The 18,404-nt window shown below is 38.2% G+C and overlaps 1 protein-coding gene across 6 annotated transcripts in view; it reads left to right on the forward strand.

Moving 5' to 3' along the window:
* The window catches only part of LOC113238948 (synapse-associated protein of 47 kDa), a 159,343-nt gene that overhangs the window by 8,087 nt on the left and 132,852 nt on the right, over positions 1-18,404 (forward strand). For 3 of the 6 annotated variants that reach the window (XM_026475798.1, XM_026475802.1, XM_026475803.1), the window contains exons 2-5: positions 5,100-5,309; positions 9,430-9,509; positions 10,703-10,762; positions 11,156-11,277. In XM_026475798.1, coding sequence (XP_026331583.1) covers positions 5,100-5,309; positions 9,430-9,509; positions 10,703-10,762; positions 11,156-11,277 — 472 coding nt within the window. The remainder of the gene's footprint in view (positions 1-5,099; positions 5,310-9,429; positions 9,510-10,702; positions 10,763-11,155; positions 11,278-18,404) is intronic. The other 3 variants (XM_026475799.1, XM_026475800.1, XM_026475801.1) reach the window with 3 other exon arrangements.

The raw sequence follows: 18,404 nt of genomic DNA on the forward strand, positions 1-18,404 counted from the left end.
GCCCTGCGAGTCCAATACAACAACGCGTTCAGGATGTTGTTGGGGCTGCCGCGCCATTGTAGTGCGTCAGGAATGTTCGCGGAGACGCAAACGGACGGGTTTCACGCCATTATGCGTAAGCGCGTTGTGTCGTTGCTGCGGCGCGTGCGCGGCAGCTCCAACGGCCTCCTGGCCATTGTTGCGGACAGAGTCGACGGCCCATTTGTACAGGCATGGGAGGCTCTTCACGCGACAGCAAGGAGAGATTAATTTAATGTAATTTAAAATTTGTATTAACTAACATAGTCATAAGGTTACAATTGTTACTAACACAATATGGAGATAATCTGAAATAAATATTATTATTATTATTATAGAGCGAAGGTAAAATAAGGGCTCGGTACACATGAATTTAATAGATGTAGATAATGAAAAAAGAAAAGGCTGTGACAAAAATACAATGATGTAAAAAGGTGCAATAGTATAAAATACACCCTATATAACAGTCTTATGAACAGTCCACTTTGCCCAAGAGGGCCTATATAAGTATTCTAGTGCCAAAAAAGAAGTAAATAACGTGAAGTTAGGGTTTTAATGAGGTTACTTCATGAGCACGTCCTTTCGGTTTAAGAATTTTGATGGGCGTGGTGACGGAAAGAACCAAAGTAAGAATAACGAAGAAAAGGAATTAGAGCACAATTCAAAATTTGGAAATTAAGTGGCCAGGTGCCAGAAATGAGGGCGACAAAGGTGAGATAACGATGAAGGAGGTCGCATCGTCGCAATACTAAAAACCGTAAATTTTGATATGCTACTTAAATAACAAGCACTTCACCTTGGGTGCTACATACTTTGGTTAGCTGGGTTTCAAACTTTTTTCAAATGAGTGATTCTTACCACTGTACCACAAAACGATAGAACAGAAATTTTCGGCGTGATAGAACGAACACCTTCTGCTCAAATTTCAACCAAATACATTCTTAACGATTTCTTTTTATTAAAAAATAAGTGCACATTTGACCACCATTACACCCGATGGAAAGTGACGATTAAGATGTATGCCTATTCACTCTCGCCTTGATGAGGTACAGGTTATAGAGTTCGAACCTTGTAGGAATTTGAAGAGACAACGCTCTGATCCGTGTCATAGTCCGATTCGGTAATCTGAATTTAGTTTAGTGGAAAAATGAGCTGCAAAGATGAAAAACGCTCTGAAAAACCGCCCACGTTTGTTAGCGAACAAAAGCAGAAAAAGTTGAAAATTAATGAGAACCTACTTTAAGATTAACGCGTGACTATTCAGACTGTCGACTTCATTTCTAAACGTTCACTGAATACTTTCTACTCTATCTGACACTTTGAAAAGATATACGCGCAAAAGGTTTCGCCAACGTTGTCAGACGTTCTGAAAGAAAAGTTAATAAGTAGGCATTACTGAACAAAATGCTACCCTATTATAATCCGATACAGAAACAATATTAACTACGATTTATATAAGACACTAACGCTTCGGCGGCCCAAAAAAACTATAATCTCAGTATAGAGTACTAAAAAAGCGACCTGTAAAGTTCTTGAAATTACGTCTATTTGTCTAGTTTTATTGAAATCGGTTACCGGAAAGTGCGCGAAACTGGATTCTCTCTTAGTTTGCCACCCTTAGAGGTGGAATATTTTATTCCAATTTAAACGGGACCAATACTGAGTTACCCTCTTTTCAACAAAATAATCTCAGTACAGAGTACTAAAAAAACCGACCTCAAAAGTACGTGGAATTACATGTATTTGCCAAGTTTTATTGAAATATCCCCTAGTTCGCCACTATACAGGACTTGACACAGCTGATAATAAAAAATCGGTTCTCACTACTCAAAGTATATTGAGAGAGAAAAACGCCTTGAATTGGAGAATAGCAAAACTAACCATTAAAATAATTGCTCCTTAAGTAAAATTTAGGCGCTATTTATAAAAATGAATGTTCATGCGTGATCAGCACCCTTAGAGGTGGATGATTTTCATCAAAATGAAATGGGACCACTATGGGGGTACCCTCTTTCCAACAAAAAAGAATCCTGAAAATCGGTTCACAAATACCGGAGTTATCGCGTAACATACATACAAAAAAAAACATACAGTCGAATCGAGAACCTCCTCCTTTTTTTGAAGTCGGTTAAAAGGAATCATCAAAATCGGTTCACAAATATCGGAGTTATCGCGTAACATACGTATAAAAAAATACTGGCGAATTGAGAACCTCCTTTTTTAATGTCGGTTTTTAAAAAAAAATTACACTTTAAGTAAGTAGGGCAGGGAGGTTGGTTATCCTCATATCACTGATATTAATACCTAGACTGCCACCACGAAAGTATTAGTCTTTTTAACCGACTTCAAAAAAAGGAGGAGGTTCTCAATTCGTCTGTATGTTTTTTTTGTATGTATGTACGCGATAACTCCGCCATTTGTGAACTTATTTTAATGATTCTGTATTTGTTGGAAAGAAGGTACCTCAGACGTGGTCGCATTTACATTTCAAGAAAATATTCCACTTCTAAGGGTGGTAAACTAGGGGAAAAATGACTTTTCAGGTCGGTTTTTTAACCGGAGGTTAGGTTATTCGAATTTAACTTGCTCTAAATATGGAGGTTTCTATTTTTCTACCGCAGTAACAGGATTACACATATTCCAAAAAACTCGAAATTCTTTTCAGCTTGTTAATTGAAAAGTCTTGAGCCATCCTATTCTCTAAGTACTTGTAAACGCAAGTAATAACGCGGCCTCAGCAGTGCTGTAGTCTTTTCTTTAAACCATTAAGAACGGCGGTGTGGGAAGTAACTTACCGTTGAGAGACGTAGCGTAAATGTCAAATTGTACATCATTGTTGTTGAGCAAAAGAACCTTCTCTTGCGCGCTCAATGAGCTCTGATTATAAAATGGCGGGCTACTGGACTAAAGGTCATCTGCGGATAACGACAACCCGCGCTTTATAATCTATACAGCCGTCTGGTTCTTTTTAATTTGAAGAACCCATTTGCGTAGAAGTGGCTATTGATTTGATTTTGACTTGAATGAATTCATTCGAGAAGTTTCATTTATATCGCACCAGTAGTCTTTAAATCTTAACGGTCATTTTAGCTGAGTACGGTTTTCATGACCGGATGGCGGATAAATAGGGATATTTAAGATCTTCGTGACCTTATAGTCCGCCAATGGCTGGTTACAATAAATATTGGTTTCGGTTTGGCACGTTTAGTTCAATTCAATTTTTTCAACGTTCATTTCAATTTTACGGTAATAACACAATTTGTATTTCGTTATCAGTTCGCCGTCTGTGCCATAAAAGTGAAATTGATATTTTTTCCGTACATCTTATTTTTCCCGACAAAACTCATACGTGAAGCTCTCACGTCTGTTTTATTCGATATTTAACTGATTTTTTTGCATAAGATTTGTTGGATATTATCGTCATCATCACATCAGCCGGAAGAAGTTCACTGTTGAACATAGGCCACCCCCAAATTTTTTCCAGACTAGCCGATCGGTCGCGACGTCCATCCATCGGTTATCCGCCGCGCTTACCAGGTCTTCCGTCCAGGGGGCCGTCCCACTGAACGCCTTCCGGTTCGTGGTCTCCATTCGAGAACCTTTCTACCTCAATGGCCGTCTCCACAACTCGTTGAGTGACTGAACTTTTTTACGAGGCCCATAGTAAGTGACGTCTCAGAGCCGTAGGTCATCGTTAGCAACACGCCGGAACAATTACTGTCAAACATGTAATACGGACGGAGAACGGGTTTAGTCTCCATGGACACACGGTAGTGTGACATCCAGCATCAGAAGGAATTAGTTCGACACCATGACACATGCTTTGTTTCTGATGTGTCATTTATTTATCATACAGAACTTGTTATACCCTTGTCAAGTAAATGTAATGAACCAGTGACCTGTATGTGGAATCTCGCCAAGTTCGAGTTTTGTAGCAGGTAACGGATTGTTGGATGTCTATTGTGCATTTGTACAGTGCCACTTCTTATTTTTGTCTAGGGTTAGTTCTCAGCAACTTTAATTGAAGCTGGTCCTCACTTATAGCGCGAAACACACAGAAGCGGGTACGGGTCGGGCGCGAGACGGTTCGGGACAGCGGCGGGTCTAATCTTGCACCCGCGCTCGGTGTGTTGCCGTCCATATAAATACACGGAATTAGTCCCACCGCAGTCCCGACCCTACCCGCACCCGACCCGCACCCGACCCGCACCGCTTTGTATCTATTTGCCAAGTTTTATTGTAATCGGTTAACAGAAAGTGCGCGAAACCGGATTCGTCCCATAGTTTGCCACTCACAGGTGGAATATTTTCTTAAAATTTAAACGGGACCAATTCCGAGATACCCTCTTTCCAACAAAAAAGAATCATCGAAATCGGTTCACAAATGCCGGGAGTAATCGCATAACATACAAAAATAATTACAATCGAATTGAGGTCTTCCTTCATTTTTGAAGTCGGTTAAAAATTGATAAATCGTGCTTACTTCTGAGTAAAAGGCTAAATTTAAAAATAAACATAACAAGCTTTGGGTTTTTTAACCTTGCCTAGTACCTACGGATATGGTTCCTTCGTCGGCATTTATTCAGTGAGCAAAGTTGAAAATTATGATCCTTGGCTACCTATAACAGTAGCACATGTTGTAGGAGACCTATGTTGTAGGGTAGGCCCTATCTCAGATAATTGTTTTTTCGGCAATTTTTTTTCTTGAACTTCGTTCAAAGTGTTTCTTAAACACATTTACTTAAGGCGACGATAGCCAAAATTTTTTTTCTTGTGTAACAGCAATTTTTTGTTTGTAATCGTCCTTGATTTAGATAAGAATGGCCTGTTCTTAGGGGTCGATGCAACCTCAAATGGCTTCGGTTGGTTCCGCATAACAGTGAAAGTGTTGAATTAATAACTTTGGAAGAGATATATAGTAAAATTGAGAATATAAAATGCAAGCATATCTTATACTTATGTTAGTTTTAATAGGTAGGTACCCATATCCGCAGACCTGGCGATCTAGGCTTTTGGCAAAGCGAAATGTATCACTGTTGCAGCAAATCCATTAATTTATCTAATTAGAACATTTGTTGCAGCCCCACTAAAGGCGCCGCGGGCAGCAAGCTAGACATCATCACCAACGTCAAGTCGCAGATGACCGGCTGGCTGGGATCTGGAATCCCTATCCCGGGGCTGAGGAAAAATGAGGCACCTCCCGCTGAGCCCACCGAGCCCATTCCAACTGAGCCCATCGAAGAGTCCAAACCCGAGGGCAAAGATGATGATGATAACTCTAGGTATATTAGGTACGAGGGGTTGGCGGATGCAATGAGTTTACGCAGTTATTTCTTCATATTTTTCTATTCACATCAACCTTTTTATGCTTAGAATGTTGTTCGCCGTTTCTATTTCCGTTGTTGCTGTTGTAGGATATCACAGAGCCGTAGCTAGATTAACATTTGCTACTATCGTACTAACATTTTGCCTTGATTTGACTTCGTCTAGTTTCTTTCTCGTTTTATTATATCTAATTACCTATGTATAAAGTTTGAGAGTTATTAATTAATCATATTTCTCTCTACGGCGCTGTAATTGTAAATACCGCGTTAAAACCCAGAACAACGGAATGAAAAACGACAGACCGCGTTCTTTATAAATATCCAAGCTAGGACAAAATCATTTAAAATTATTAATGAGAATGTTGTATGGACTTGAACATAAGGTTTTATCATGTATTTTCACTATGCTTTTCAAGTGGCAAAGACGCACAAAGACTTGTATTCAACCAAGTGTAGACTAACGCTTTGAGATTCACGTTATTTATTTCTTCAGCTTCATAGCACAACACGCAGAGACGAGGATTGTCGGCACCTCCACGATTGTTTGTACTATTCATGTGACCCCTTCGATGTGTTTATATGTTGTCTGTACAGGCCGCGGCTCCGGCCATTTCAAATCTTGCAAGTCAACTGTTTAACTAAATACTTGTTTGCTGTCTTGTATATACCTATTCATTGTGTATGAATAAGTATTTTAAAAACAATGTTATCGGTTTTCACTTCACCGAGACGTGGAGAATAAATTTAATCATTGTATTACGTTCATACCTCCTAGTAATTTGCGTTGTTGACATTACAATATTCATTATAGCGTAGTTAAATATGATTACGGTATCGTGCTCCGATAGAATTGTTGAAATCTCGTGGTTGGCCAGCCTGACGTCAGTTGCTGCAGCGGCGACCCGCCGCGGGCTTAACAGTCCATGCGCAGCACCGTCGTCGGCGTGCAGTTACATCTTTCGATATCACTCAGACCGCACGTGCAGAGTTTGTGAACTCATTTATTCTGCTCAAACCCCATTTTTTATTTTCATTGTTGAGCATTCTTTAACTATTTTTTCTCAAGTCACTGTATGTTTAGTGTTGTCACATACGACCAATTAGGGAATTCCCAACTTGCGTTGAAATAGAAACTCGCTCTTATTCCTAGCTCACCGACGAGGGACAGTTCCAAATAGGAAACTATGTCCCAGTACGAGTAAAACGTTATTGCAATAGCTCCCCAAATGGGATTTTATATCGATATCCAGTTAGCATTAATGGTGTCCGGTCACCGAATGGAGAACTTTCATTAGAGAAATGGATTCCGAGCGTAACTATCGGCAAATATTTCCTTTAACTATTAAACTCTGTTAGTGACATTGTTTGGCTTTGCTATGTCGCCTGCCGAAGTTGAAGGTCATCGCAAGTTAATAATTAAATCAGATGTTTTTTGTTGTCATTGTTTTCCTTTTTTGGAAGGAAAAAGGGAAAATCCTTGAAATTTAACAATTGCAATAATGGTTCAAAAAAAAAACGGCATTTGGAACTTCGTTCGACGAAGAAAACCAAACATGCGATTATTATTTTCATTCGATTTCTGAATGAGGCCGGAGTTCAAGTTGGGGGAACATTCACGATGGTCGCATTTGGCAGCACGTAAATGTTAGTTATAGATAAGAGTTTATAGCGCAGTTAATCGAATTTAATTTCTCCACAGTCGATAAATATAATTGCCTCTAGCTAGACAGACCCAACGAAAGGTGTGTGCTTGTTGATGTTGGACAAACTGCACAATTTTGGGACCCCAGTAAAAATTTCGGAAATTGTGGACGATTTAGTCTACGTACCTGTTTAGTTTTGTTTTTGGGTTTGTACCTGGGTTATGTTGAGTGCGACAAATTATACTAGTTTGGCGCCCATATGGCCGATGTCAATTGGAAGAATATATAACAGCATAAAGTATTGTATTGAGAGATTTGTGACCATGGAGCTGATCGGCCCATGCTTCACACATGAAACTCTGTTTCACTGTGTAAACAGTGTCACGCAGAGCTGTCTTATACAGGCTGTATATTTGAAAATGGGACATACTTACAGAGTGCGTTATATTCCTGATTCTCAACCCAAAGAAATAATAAACTAATGAACTTAAACTTTACAAAAAATATTTTTTAATTTTTTTTTTATCGACTACTACTTGAGCACAACATTAGTTATCGAAATCTATGCACATCACTATTATTGCTCCGACGCAGCGGCGAAAAGCAAAGCACAGGTCGGGGGTGAGAACGCGGGCGCATACGCGAAATTGCTCAGTCCACGCGCGACCTTGATCTAATGAAGACACGTAAATTATTTGTCCTTCCGCTCGCCCGATCGCCGCAAAATGGGTATTTATATTAACGTGGAATTGACTGAGATGGTGCGACTTTACGCAATAAGTGGTGATAGTGTGAGGCAAGCTATTGAAATGTTCCCAAATCGGAGTTTACGCGGAGGAGGTGAACAGTGTTTCGACACTGTTGCGTTGCGTGAGAGGATTATCTCAGCATTTTATACTGTGAGACAAAATGTGTTTGTGTTGTACAATTTAAAACAAAATTTACTATGCCGTGCTAGACTATGCATTGTGGAAAACGGTGGACATTTTGAACACTTGCTCCGTACCACGTAAGTGTAAATAAACTGTAAATAACTAAAAAATCAATCATTGTAATTAATTTGATTTCACATTTTTAACTACGCCAAAAACCTCAATTCTTATTAAATGACAACTACTTACTAAAACATTTCGATGATAGTTCAAGTAAAAAACAATTAACATAACCTAAAACGTAAATGTGAAATCATTGTTATTGTTGCTGTCTCACTCGGCGCTCGCTTGGTAGCATTCCCATTGCACTCGAATTTAAGCGTAAAGGGAATCGGTTTATTCCTATCTGCACTTCAAAACACATTTGTTGATTTATTTTTTGTTCTATCCCATATCCTAATTTTATTTTAGTCTATGTTAAGTTGTAACATGATTTACTATGACATTTATGAATATGTCTCACTTTCAAATATACAGCCTGTATATTATTATAGTTGAGTATAATTGTGTATTTTGTTCAAAACACCTTGAAATAATTCATATGGTAGGACCAGAGATGGGCAGTGGGTTAAAACTCAATCAACCCGTTAGGGTTTTAACCAAAGCAGCGGGTATTTATTCATTTCTGTCCAAAATCGTGGGCAGAAACGGCGAATATGAGGTACGGAATAATTCCATACTTGTTACACGTGTATCCATGTAAAAAAATATTTTTTAGACGAACAAGAATCAACTCCACACAATGCTCACATTGCAATCTCGTGGATTCTCACTAAGGTGCACATTTAAGAAAATCGATTAAGTGCATACGGCCTCACGATTTTTTATATCGAATTATTACAATGCGATTTTCAAATGAACCGATTCAATATAAAGGCAAATGTTGACCTACTAGATCAGAAAGCAATAAACATTTTGCAATAATATCATTAGATCAGAAAAAAAGACTCGATTTACACCAATATTTGGTTTGAATAGGTTTTGCCCTCCATTAATTAGTTTTAACCCGATTTTTACCCGTTTTTAAAACCTAGGCACTTGCTCATCTCTGGGTAGGACCAACCCGCGAGTGCAGAGTTGGCTTTTTAAAATGCGATATTTAATTGATTCCTATACAAATGCCGACTAAAAATATAAGACAAAGGCTTGCATAGTCGAAAACAACCAGGTTTTTCGTCTGTGGGGCAAAAGCGTCTTCAAAAAATAATACAATTTAAAAAAATGGCACAATACATATGTATGTTACAGTACATAATATGTACTGTGTTACAGTACATAATATGTACTGTATGTACTGTAACATATGTACATAATATGTGTTACTTTTTCCCACCACCATTTATGAACACTTTAGACAACAGTTGAGTAAACGTGACAATTTTTTTTTTACTGTAATGTTGAAAAGACGCTTTTGCTTAAAAGACGTAGTTGCATCGGTTGTATTTTATACTGTATTGCCGTGACTGCAGATTGTTTTTGCGATGTTTGCTAAATTTAGGCACATTTCTGCAGCGCCACCGGCGGGGCCGACAGCAGACCCGCTTCAACTGGCGGTACTCCCACTGAGGAGCAGCCTGCCGGCGTTGGGAACGGTAAGCAGTCAACGCATTGCACCTTCACTGTAGTCACTGCCTTGTAGAACAGTTTTATAACTTTTATTATTACCTGCTTAAGTTTGTTGAGTACCTATCATGCCATTGATTTAAATTTTTTGTTAGTCCATTGGTGGTCATTAAGGGAATCACGACACTTTTCAACGCGGAATCGCTTTGGGCCGGGGAGAAAAACAGTTTTCACTTCTCATGTTCTAAAAGTATGTCAATACAGCCTTACGTAGCGGGAGTAAAGTACATCCTTTATTCCCTAAGGAGTAAAAAGTACCAAATTTTTTAATTTACTTCGAGTGAACAAACTCAAACAGCCGGTTAGTACGTTCGGTTTTAGTTTATTGCAAAAAAAATACGGCAAAATCTTCAGAATTTTGGTTCGTAATTTTGTTATAGAGCGGAAACGACTGAATTTTTTTTCTGGCAATCGAAGTGAAAAGTAAAGTTTTTACCTCGAGACTAAAAGCTTCGGGTATATATTGGCTCGTTTTAGTCCCTCGATAAGAAATCTACTATGTTATTACTCCCCTGGTTCGGCATCTCAAATTGAGTCTTAGGGCCTTCAAAAAGTTGCTTGTAAAATGGCGCAACACCCGCGCTTCTGTATTTTTTAGTTCACTAAAGCGTGATATACCCGCCGTGCTCGCGACCCGACAGGCGCCCGACCAGCAGCCGTTCTCTGCTCGGGTGTCTAACCACCTCGGGTATATATTGGCTCGTTTTAGTGCCTCGCTGAAAAATATACTATTATGTCCATGCAATAAGAGTGAAAACGACGTGCGTTTCATTGCGGCTCGACACGTGCTGGCAAAGAATGGGCTTCCTGCCGAATTCCCGATTGCATCTTTGCGACACCGACGACGGCGACGGTTGGCCGCACTCGAAAACATCCCAAGGAATGTGATGGCTGAATATTGCCGAAGATTCCAGACCGGTTCCCTTTGACGCCTCACTCTAATCGTTTGACGACGACTAAGCGGTGGATTAGACGGCCGGTGGGCTTAAAGCGATAAGCGAGTTGATACGTGGTCTGGTCAACCCGATTTATTTTCGATCAGTGTTGTGACTCCCTTAAGTTTGACAAGCTAAGTGAAGTCCATTTTAATAGAAAATAATTTTGATTGAAACTTTTTTTTTAATTATTCTCAGTTGTAAGCTATTATTTTGCACGATTCCAGGTCAGCAGAGCAAAGCCTTTTTCTCAGTTGATGCTATTGAAGTACCTGACATGCAAGAGTGTTAGTATTTTTTGTTTGTCACTTATGAGTGGTTCAATTTCCTGTTTGGCTTAAACCCTTTTATGTTTTGCTTTCTACATCATGCACTATACACTGCAAAATGTCCCCTGTCCGTCCCTTACCCCAGACCGCGAGGCTTGAAGCTTGACAGTCCGGGCAAGAACAACCCTATAAAGCGGGTCACGGGCCTAAGCGCTGAGGCGGAGGATGTATAATAAAAAACTTTTAGTTTAAAATTGTGACCTAGACGGAAGTGTGAACAAAAGCTCAACGCTTCATCACTGGGTGTTATGTTTCATAAAACGTGTTGTATTTGCTTGTTGGGAACGTGTATTGTCGATGGAACTCCACAATAATATGAGCGCAACAATAACAATAAGGTATCGTCTACAGTGACTACCAAGGCAGTGGCGGGCGCCAAATCGCTGGGCAACTTCTTATACTCCGCTGTGAACAAGGCCGGGGCTAAAGTTAGCGAAGCCAGCGCTAAGATCAAGAAGACCGTCGAGGAGAACGTAAGTACTCTTATTGCAATTATTTTACGGAACACAGACAGCTAATGCCTTAGTGACTACTAGAGATGTGCACCGGTCGTAAATTCGTCGACGGCGGCGTTTGATGATTTCTCAACCGGCGGCGGTGGCGTGATCGGCGTATCATATATTTTTCAAGTTTAAAAACCAAACTTTGGATTCATTTTTCAATGTTTTTTACACTTTAACTTGCACTTTAGCAGGTATGTCGGTACTGTTGCCAAAAATAACCAACTTAAAGTTTGTACAAAAAAATAAAAGATCGTAATTAAATTATTGCATGAATAGGATCTACATAGACGGGAATGTAGTTAGTTTTAATTGTACGGAATTCTTGTATTGAAATTTAGTAAATAGTTAACAAAAAGCTAATACTTGATTAAAATGAAACAATATTTCGCCGGTCAAGCGTCCATAATGCGTTAAGTGTCATAATAATAGTACTCCTCATTCGTTGCTGTTAAAGTTTAATTTAATTTTCAAGCCACTTAGCTGTTCTCAGTAGAGCAATTTCTAGTGGATATTTTTCAACAAATGCATGTTAATCTCACCTAATACCAGCAAAATTAATCTGGGTTGGAATAAATTGATTCCCGCTCTAGTTTATTGAAAATATACCTTTCCATGGAAATACTAAAGTTGGTACGCGGACTACCGTAATGTGACGCCAACGCAAATTCTGCTTACGTGACAAAAAGTTGAACTCTGATTTTATACCCGTCATCATAATTTATACACTGTGAAAAATGGCTTGATGCATTAACTGGAAAACTAACCTTGGCGGAATGATATAACGTCGTAAATATCAATTTCCCTCGCGATCCTAGCGCTGGTACTCATTTAGTTGCTAAGGACTGGAAAGTGATACACACATAAGAACAAAAACAGTACATAAACAGCTTAAATGTAATGTGGGCCAGTGTATTCACTCTAAGGCGACGATATATCGTTTTAGTGATTGAATGAATGTATGGCACCACTGCCATTCCACAGACGCTCTATTCAGACTCAACTGCCATTGCAACTAGATTTTAGCAGAATGTCAAATATTATCATAATTGCATTGTAATCTTAGAGAGGTTTTAATGGAATTACAATAACCCGTGCTTCCAGGACAATTAGCAGACTTGGGGTCTTGTATTGTAGTCTTCTAACAACTTGTACGTATAATCACGCGTTGAGAGTATATTTACGTATTTAAGTATGACAAGACCCTTAATATTCAAAAGTATATTATCTATGATTACTATTGAAGTTCCTGTCCCGACATCCAATTGAAATTTCCTTTGCCAAGAAATATTCAATTCCACTGTTCAAAGTAAGATCTCTTTAACCGTAAACAGGGTCTTGACACTGAATAAATTACTTTGTTATTCACGATACGAATTAAACATGTGCTTTGAATCTACCAAGGAATCAAATGCATTAATTAATTGAAAAGAATTAATTGCTCCAAGTCCTGTTATGCATATAATATTAATGACAGTTGGCTCGGTGGATTGGTAGTTTTACTACTAGGTCCATTGTGATTGCCTTTGACAATATTTGTAGCTGTTCCAATTTTCTGTAATTTTTTTAACGTTGAATGTAATCACGTCTGCTTACAATATTTCCTGATTTTAACCGACGTTGTAACCCTACTCAGTACGTGTTTGTCTAAAAAAAAGTTCAATTCGCTCTAGGCTTGGATTTTTTTCTGCGTTTTTTTACTGATATCTATCCTCCTCCTCCATGGACGTGTAGCCTACTCTACGTCATTTCCTGCACGAGTTCTAGGGGAGAATAATTTATGTTGGATGTACCATAAGTGATCTTAAATACTTACCTTCCTTAGTTATACGAACGATAAATGTCATTTGGAAAGACTTCTATTTCAAAAATTGCACGAAGCTTGACACAGAGAATCAATTTCAGATTTGACTATAGTTACAAAACTTATTATATTATTAAGATTTACATGCACCTATAGTGAAAAATGGGTGGTTTGTAGTAATGTGAGACAACTCGTTGATGACTAACATTTCAGTCAGCCGTGACCATGAGCTTTCAAAGGGCCCGAAACATTCGTTTTTCTGAAAACGTAAGTACTCGATACAATTTGAAATGTTTTTTTTTTAAAGAGATATCTAGTAGTAGTTCAGATCAAAATCCTTATTCGGTTTTATCCTACTGTCACAAAGTTTTAATTAATAAAATCGAACTCGAATGCCTATCGTTGCCGGACAAGTGTATGACATTTGTCGGCTTTAGTTCATTTTTTTCGAACGTTTGGTTGTCTTACACCACGCTAACAAGGACAACGAGACGCGGTATTGGACAGAGCGAGATATAAGTTCGGAATTGGTTAAGTTCTGCGATTGTTTTCTGTGCGACTCGGTTTGTTCTTATTTTTTGTTTTGTTCGTTGTTCGTTTTAACGGCGGTCATCACCGGTACTTATTCTTTCTGTTGTGTGCGGTGTTCGCGATCTGAAATACAATTTTGGAATTTGATGCTTTCTGGAAAATGCTTAATAGTTTTCCATTACTAAAATTACCGTGTATCAGTCAAAGGGATTCAGCGAGGATTACAGACTAACTTCGACAGCTAAATCTAGAACAAGTACTAACTAATTGCACATTCCAAAAGTCCTTTCAAACCCTCTTTCTCGTTCCGGCATGAGGATGCTCCGTTTGCCTTTTGACGCAATAATTGCACTTACATTCTGCAATTCGCTGATGCTACCAGTAAAGTTTCCGTCAAACGGACGCGCTGGACCCTTTGAAATTCCGGGAGCTTTGTGTTCATTAAAGCGCTGTTCGCACCTTTCGCAGTTGTTATCAGAATCAGTGTGTGAGTTCTATTGCGAGTGCTTTTTATTGTTCTAGTTGTAGTTCGTTTTGCGCAGTTTTCGACTTTTTAATCCTATATACAAAGTTGTATTGTCCCGTTCTACATGGTTGCATGCTCAATTTTCAGCGTCCTTACATTTTACTGACAAAGTTGACGATCCCTTGGTATTTGTTGTGATAAGCTCTGTAATACGAACACGAATGTAATTGCAAATTTCTACAACTCGGACAAAGACATGACCGTCAATATTGCCTACATAAAATTGGCTCTGGATTAAGGAGGCCGCGGATTTATGAAGACTTCTGCAGATCCGTATGTTTGAATAATACCTTTTTGCAGAATATTTATTACAAAATAAAGAAATTTCTCCACATTGGCCGATCAAAGCTGGTGATTATTGAATTATCGTTAATTTAAAAAGACAGAGTTGTTATCATGGATCCAGTTGTTATACACTATTCTTTTATAAAAGACATCGATGCGTGGAATATTACAATGATAATAATTTTATCGGTTTTTCTAGACTTAGTCTAGTTTTAAGTGAATCGTAATTTAAGCCCGCGTTGCTGAAAAGCTGTTCACTTTGGGATATCTTGAGTGAAACAGTTACAAATAACACCTCTTAAAGGTGACGGCATCGTTTATACTTAAACTTGCTTAGGGAAATCAATAAGCTGCGACGGAAATCAAATTCAAATTCAATCAAAATGTTTCCAATTACCTTGCGCGTAACGTAAACTCAAACATTATTTATTTGTTTAGAAAACGAATTGGTCTTTGTCTGCACTAGAACTACTACTAATTAGCACTAGTACTTAACAAGGTTTTGCGTAAAACCCCTTTCCTGATCTTGGGGAATTTTGTCGTGACTTGCAAAACTCCGCATCCGGAAAAACTCTCCATCCGTTTATGGGAATGTCGGATGCGGTTGCTGATATTTAAAAATGTGCGGATGATCCGCGGTTGCGGATACGGATGCAGACGGCATCCCTACACTGGAGCTGGTTAGGTATGTACTTAAATATTCATAAATGAAATGAACTAGTGTTCAGGACATTGTGCTTCAATTGTTTTGTAACCCATATATGGCAGAAACTGGTACAATTCGTAAACGTGATCGTGCACTGGCAGGGCGCCAAGCGGAACTGGGGCGCTGCAGCGGTGTAAGAGGTAGGCAAGGGCAACGTATATGTGCCATTGTTATATAGTATGTTGAGAGATGCTTGTTGTTCTTGACATATGATATGAGACATTTAGCTTTCTTGCTTCAGTCAGCAGTTACCACTACGGAAATCAAGGCATTAGTGGTTTTTGAAATGACAATGTGTAAAAGAGAAACGTTGAATCGTCGAATCGAGTAGTAGAAATCATAACTAGTACTTTGAACTTGTCGTCAGCAGTATCTTCCTTACAATTCTCTATTTGAAATTCTGTGGCTTCTCAGATCCAATTTACGTAGACGTTATACGGCTATCATTGGTTCTATTCACTTATCCATCAGGTGGGCTGCCATGCCATGTCCATTCTCTGCACATAAAAGTTAAGAATTATTTGTGTTTCTTCTCGTAGTTTGCTGTTTGCAAAGATGGGCAGTGAGTAAAAACACATCGACGGGTTGATGGTCAAGCCCGGGATTTAACTGGGTTATTACCCAAGATTTTTACCCATTTCTGCCCAAAATCGTGGGCAGAATTGGGTAAAAATTAAGAATTGGGTGAAATTGGTATAATTTCACGCAATACCCACATTGCAATCCTGTGGATTCTCAATACTGAGGATGCACATTACGATTCGCTTTTTATGAAGGTCGATTCAAGTGCATATGATCTAACGATTTTTTGAAACGATTTGTTTTAATTTTTGAATTTATTTTAATGCGACGTTCAGGCGAATGGATTCAATAGAAAGGCAAATTGAATTGTCTAGATCAGAAAGCAATTTATAATGATATCATCCAATTTGAACAAAACTCGATTTACAACAGATAGTTAGTTGTAAATAGTTTTTGCCCTTCATTTTGGGCGTTCATGGGTTTTAACCCGATCTAAACATTAACAAAGTGCCGGGACTTGTTAAGGTTTAAATGTAGAGTGTGTGCGTTATTATTATTATAGATTTTAATTCCTTTTTTTTTAAACAAACAAACGCTTGTTCTGTGTTGTGTACCGAAGTTCAATTACCTCTAGTACGTAAAATGTGAATTTAAAACAGTTGTGAAATTCTATTTTAACCAGAAGAATATCCTTCATCATATATGTTATAGTTAATTTCACATAGCATGGGTAAGGAGCCGTTTGGGATTTGAAGTTTCTAAGTAGTGACGTAATATGAAATGAAAACAAAAAAGTCGATTTAAATATCTTAGTGAGACAGTTTGTAAAGAAGAGAGAATCAATTTAGGGACAATAATGCGAGAACAAATAATAAACAAAATGAAAAGGATTAATTAATTATGTTATTAAGTTACTAAAATAAAACTATACGACAAATAAAAAATCAACAATAAACAAACAAAAATACACCAACAAACATTGACTTACAATTATATGGAAGTCGGGTCCGCGCTAAAAAGTGTCCGAACTTATAGGGCGTTAAAATCGTATACAGAGCGTCATTCACGCTTTAGTCTTCGTTTGTTCGACTGACAGCGAAGCAAGCAAAATTAGACAGTACTGCGATGACATTACAATTTAAATTCAACGTTTTAGCTTCTTCGTATTCCTTTACATGTCACTACGTTTAAATAGGTTGACTTGGTTGGTTTGTAAGTCAATGCCAACAAAGCATAAAATCAGCGGCAACGAAGCGAAATTTGAATAATTACTCTAAAAACGTTAAATGAAGCTCAAAACGAAACAAATCGACTCGCATACAAGTTCCAGGATATTAACTCGTATTGACGTGAGCTTGGTCCTGATGAAATATGTAACAAGTACCTATGAATCTGTACGAAAAATTCTCCAATGAATTCATGCGACAGTTTGTGTACGGAATGCGGCATGTGTCGCTGTGACATGAATTGGGTCGCATTATTTAATCAAGCTCGAAGAAGTCGCAAGCAGCTTCGCTGATGCGATGACGGGACAAGTAGGATGCATTGACCTCCAGTACCAATATCGGCTATAGGCGTGACATGGCTTCGTCGAATCCTTTTGTGCATTAAAGGAGTTTTACCACGGAATAAAATTATTTGATACATAAATTGGGTTTGCTTCTTTTGAAAGGTGCTCTAGAGATTCTTAATATGCCCTTTCTGTTGTAAGATGGAACATTTCCGTTTCAATAATAAAATAAAGTGTCTAATTAAATAAACCAGCCTTTGTGCACATTTATTATTTTCCAATGTGATACTTAGTCGTGTACGTTTTCTCCTTCGCGCCTAGCTGCCGTACCAAACAGAGAATGATCATGGTACCTAATTGAATAATTACTAACTCACATTAGTAAAGCGCAACATTCGAGTCTCGGACAGTTGAATTTTAATTCATATTTAGCTAAACGAATTTTGATTACAAGGATTGTCTTATGTTACAAGTATTCATTTCGCCTTTCGGTTGGTCTTATTGCCGGCTGAATTGATTGGTCATTACTGCTGTTAGTCCATTTTCGAAATATACTGAAGCCTATATAAAGATCCAATAATACTTTGGTACGTGAAAGTGTCCATGGTGTAAGCTACGTAATGCATGGCTTCAGAAGTTCGTGCCTGAAAACGCTAGTGTGACCATCCGGAAGCCTTTGATCGTCATCGACGACAATTCAAAATTACTAAGCTTGGAGCAAATTAAGGAAGGCCTCTGAGCGTCGGAACAGAAAATAAAATTTGCTTTTCCGTACATTTCGAGTTTCAACCGTGTATTTCTACGATTTGCGGTCATTTTTTTAGATAAGTAGGTCATTTATAAAAACCACGACAATGCGCATAAAATTTTGTGACTTAACAGACAAGCTTTAAATCAGCGAAACCGACGGAGCCACTTGTATGTTGCTCTGAACATGTCCACTTTTTCACTTGCTTAATTTTGGTGGGATACTTTTCTTTCTATTTACGATGGACATCTTTAAAATATTAAAAATAATAAGTTAAGAAAATAAGAAAACGAAATGAAAATCAAAACGAATAAATACAAGTGTCCAAGGATCTGTAACAGTATCAAACAATAAAGTACAATAAAAATCAATTAAGGTTTAATTTAAATCGTTTTGCGAAATCTGTAAAGCAAGTACGAAATAAGAACGTCACTAATCCCACTGTCCTTGTTATACAAACGAAATTAC

Source organism: Hyposmocoma kahamanoa, unplaced genomic scaffold (assembly GCF_003589595.1).
Source record: "Hyposmocoma kahamanoa isolate Upper Pololo Valley unplaced genomic scaffold, ASM358959v1 98972, whole genome shotgun sequence".
Lineage (NCBI taxonomy): Eukaryota > Metazoa > Arthropoda > Insecta > Lepidoptera > Cosmopterigidae > Hyposmocoma > Hyposmocoma kahamanoa.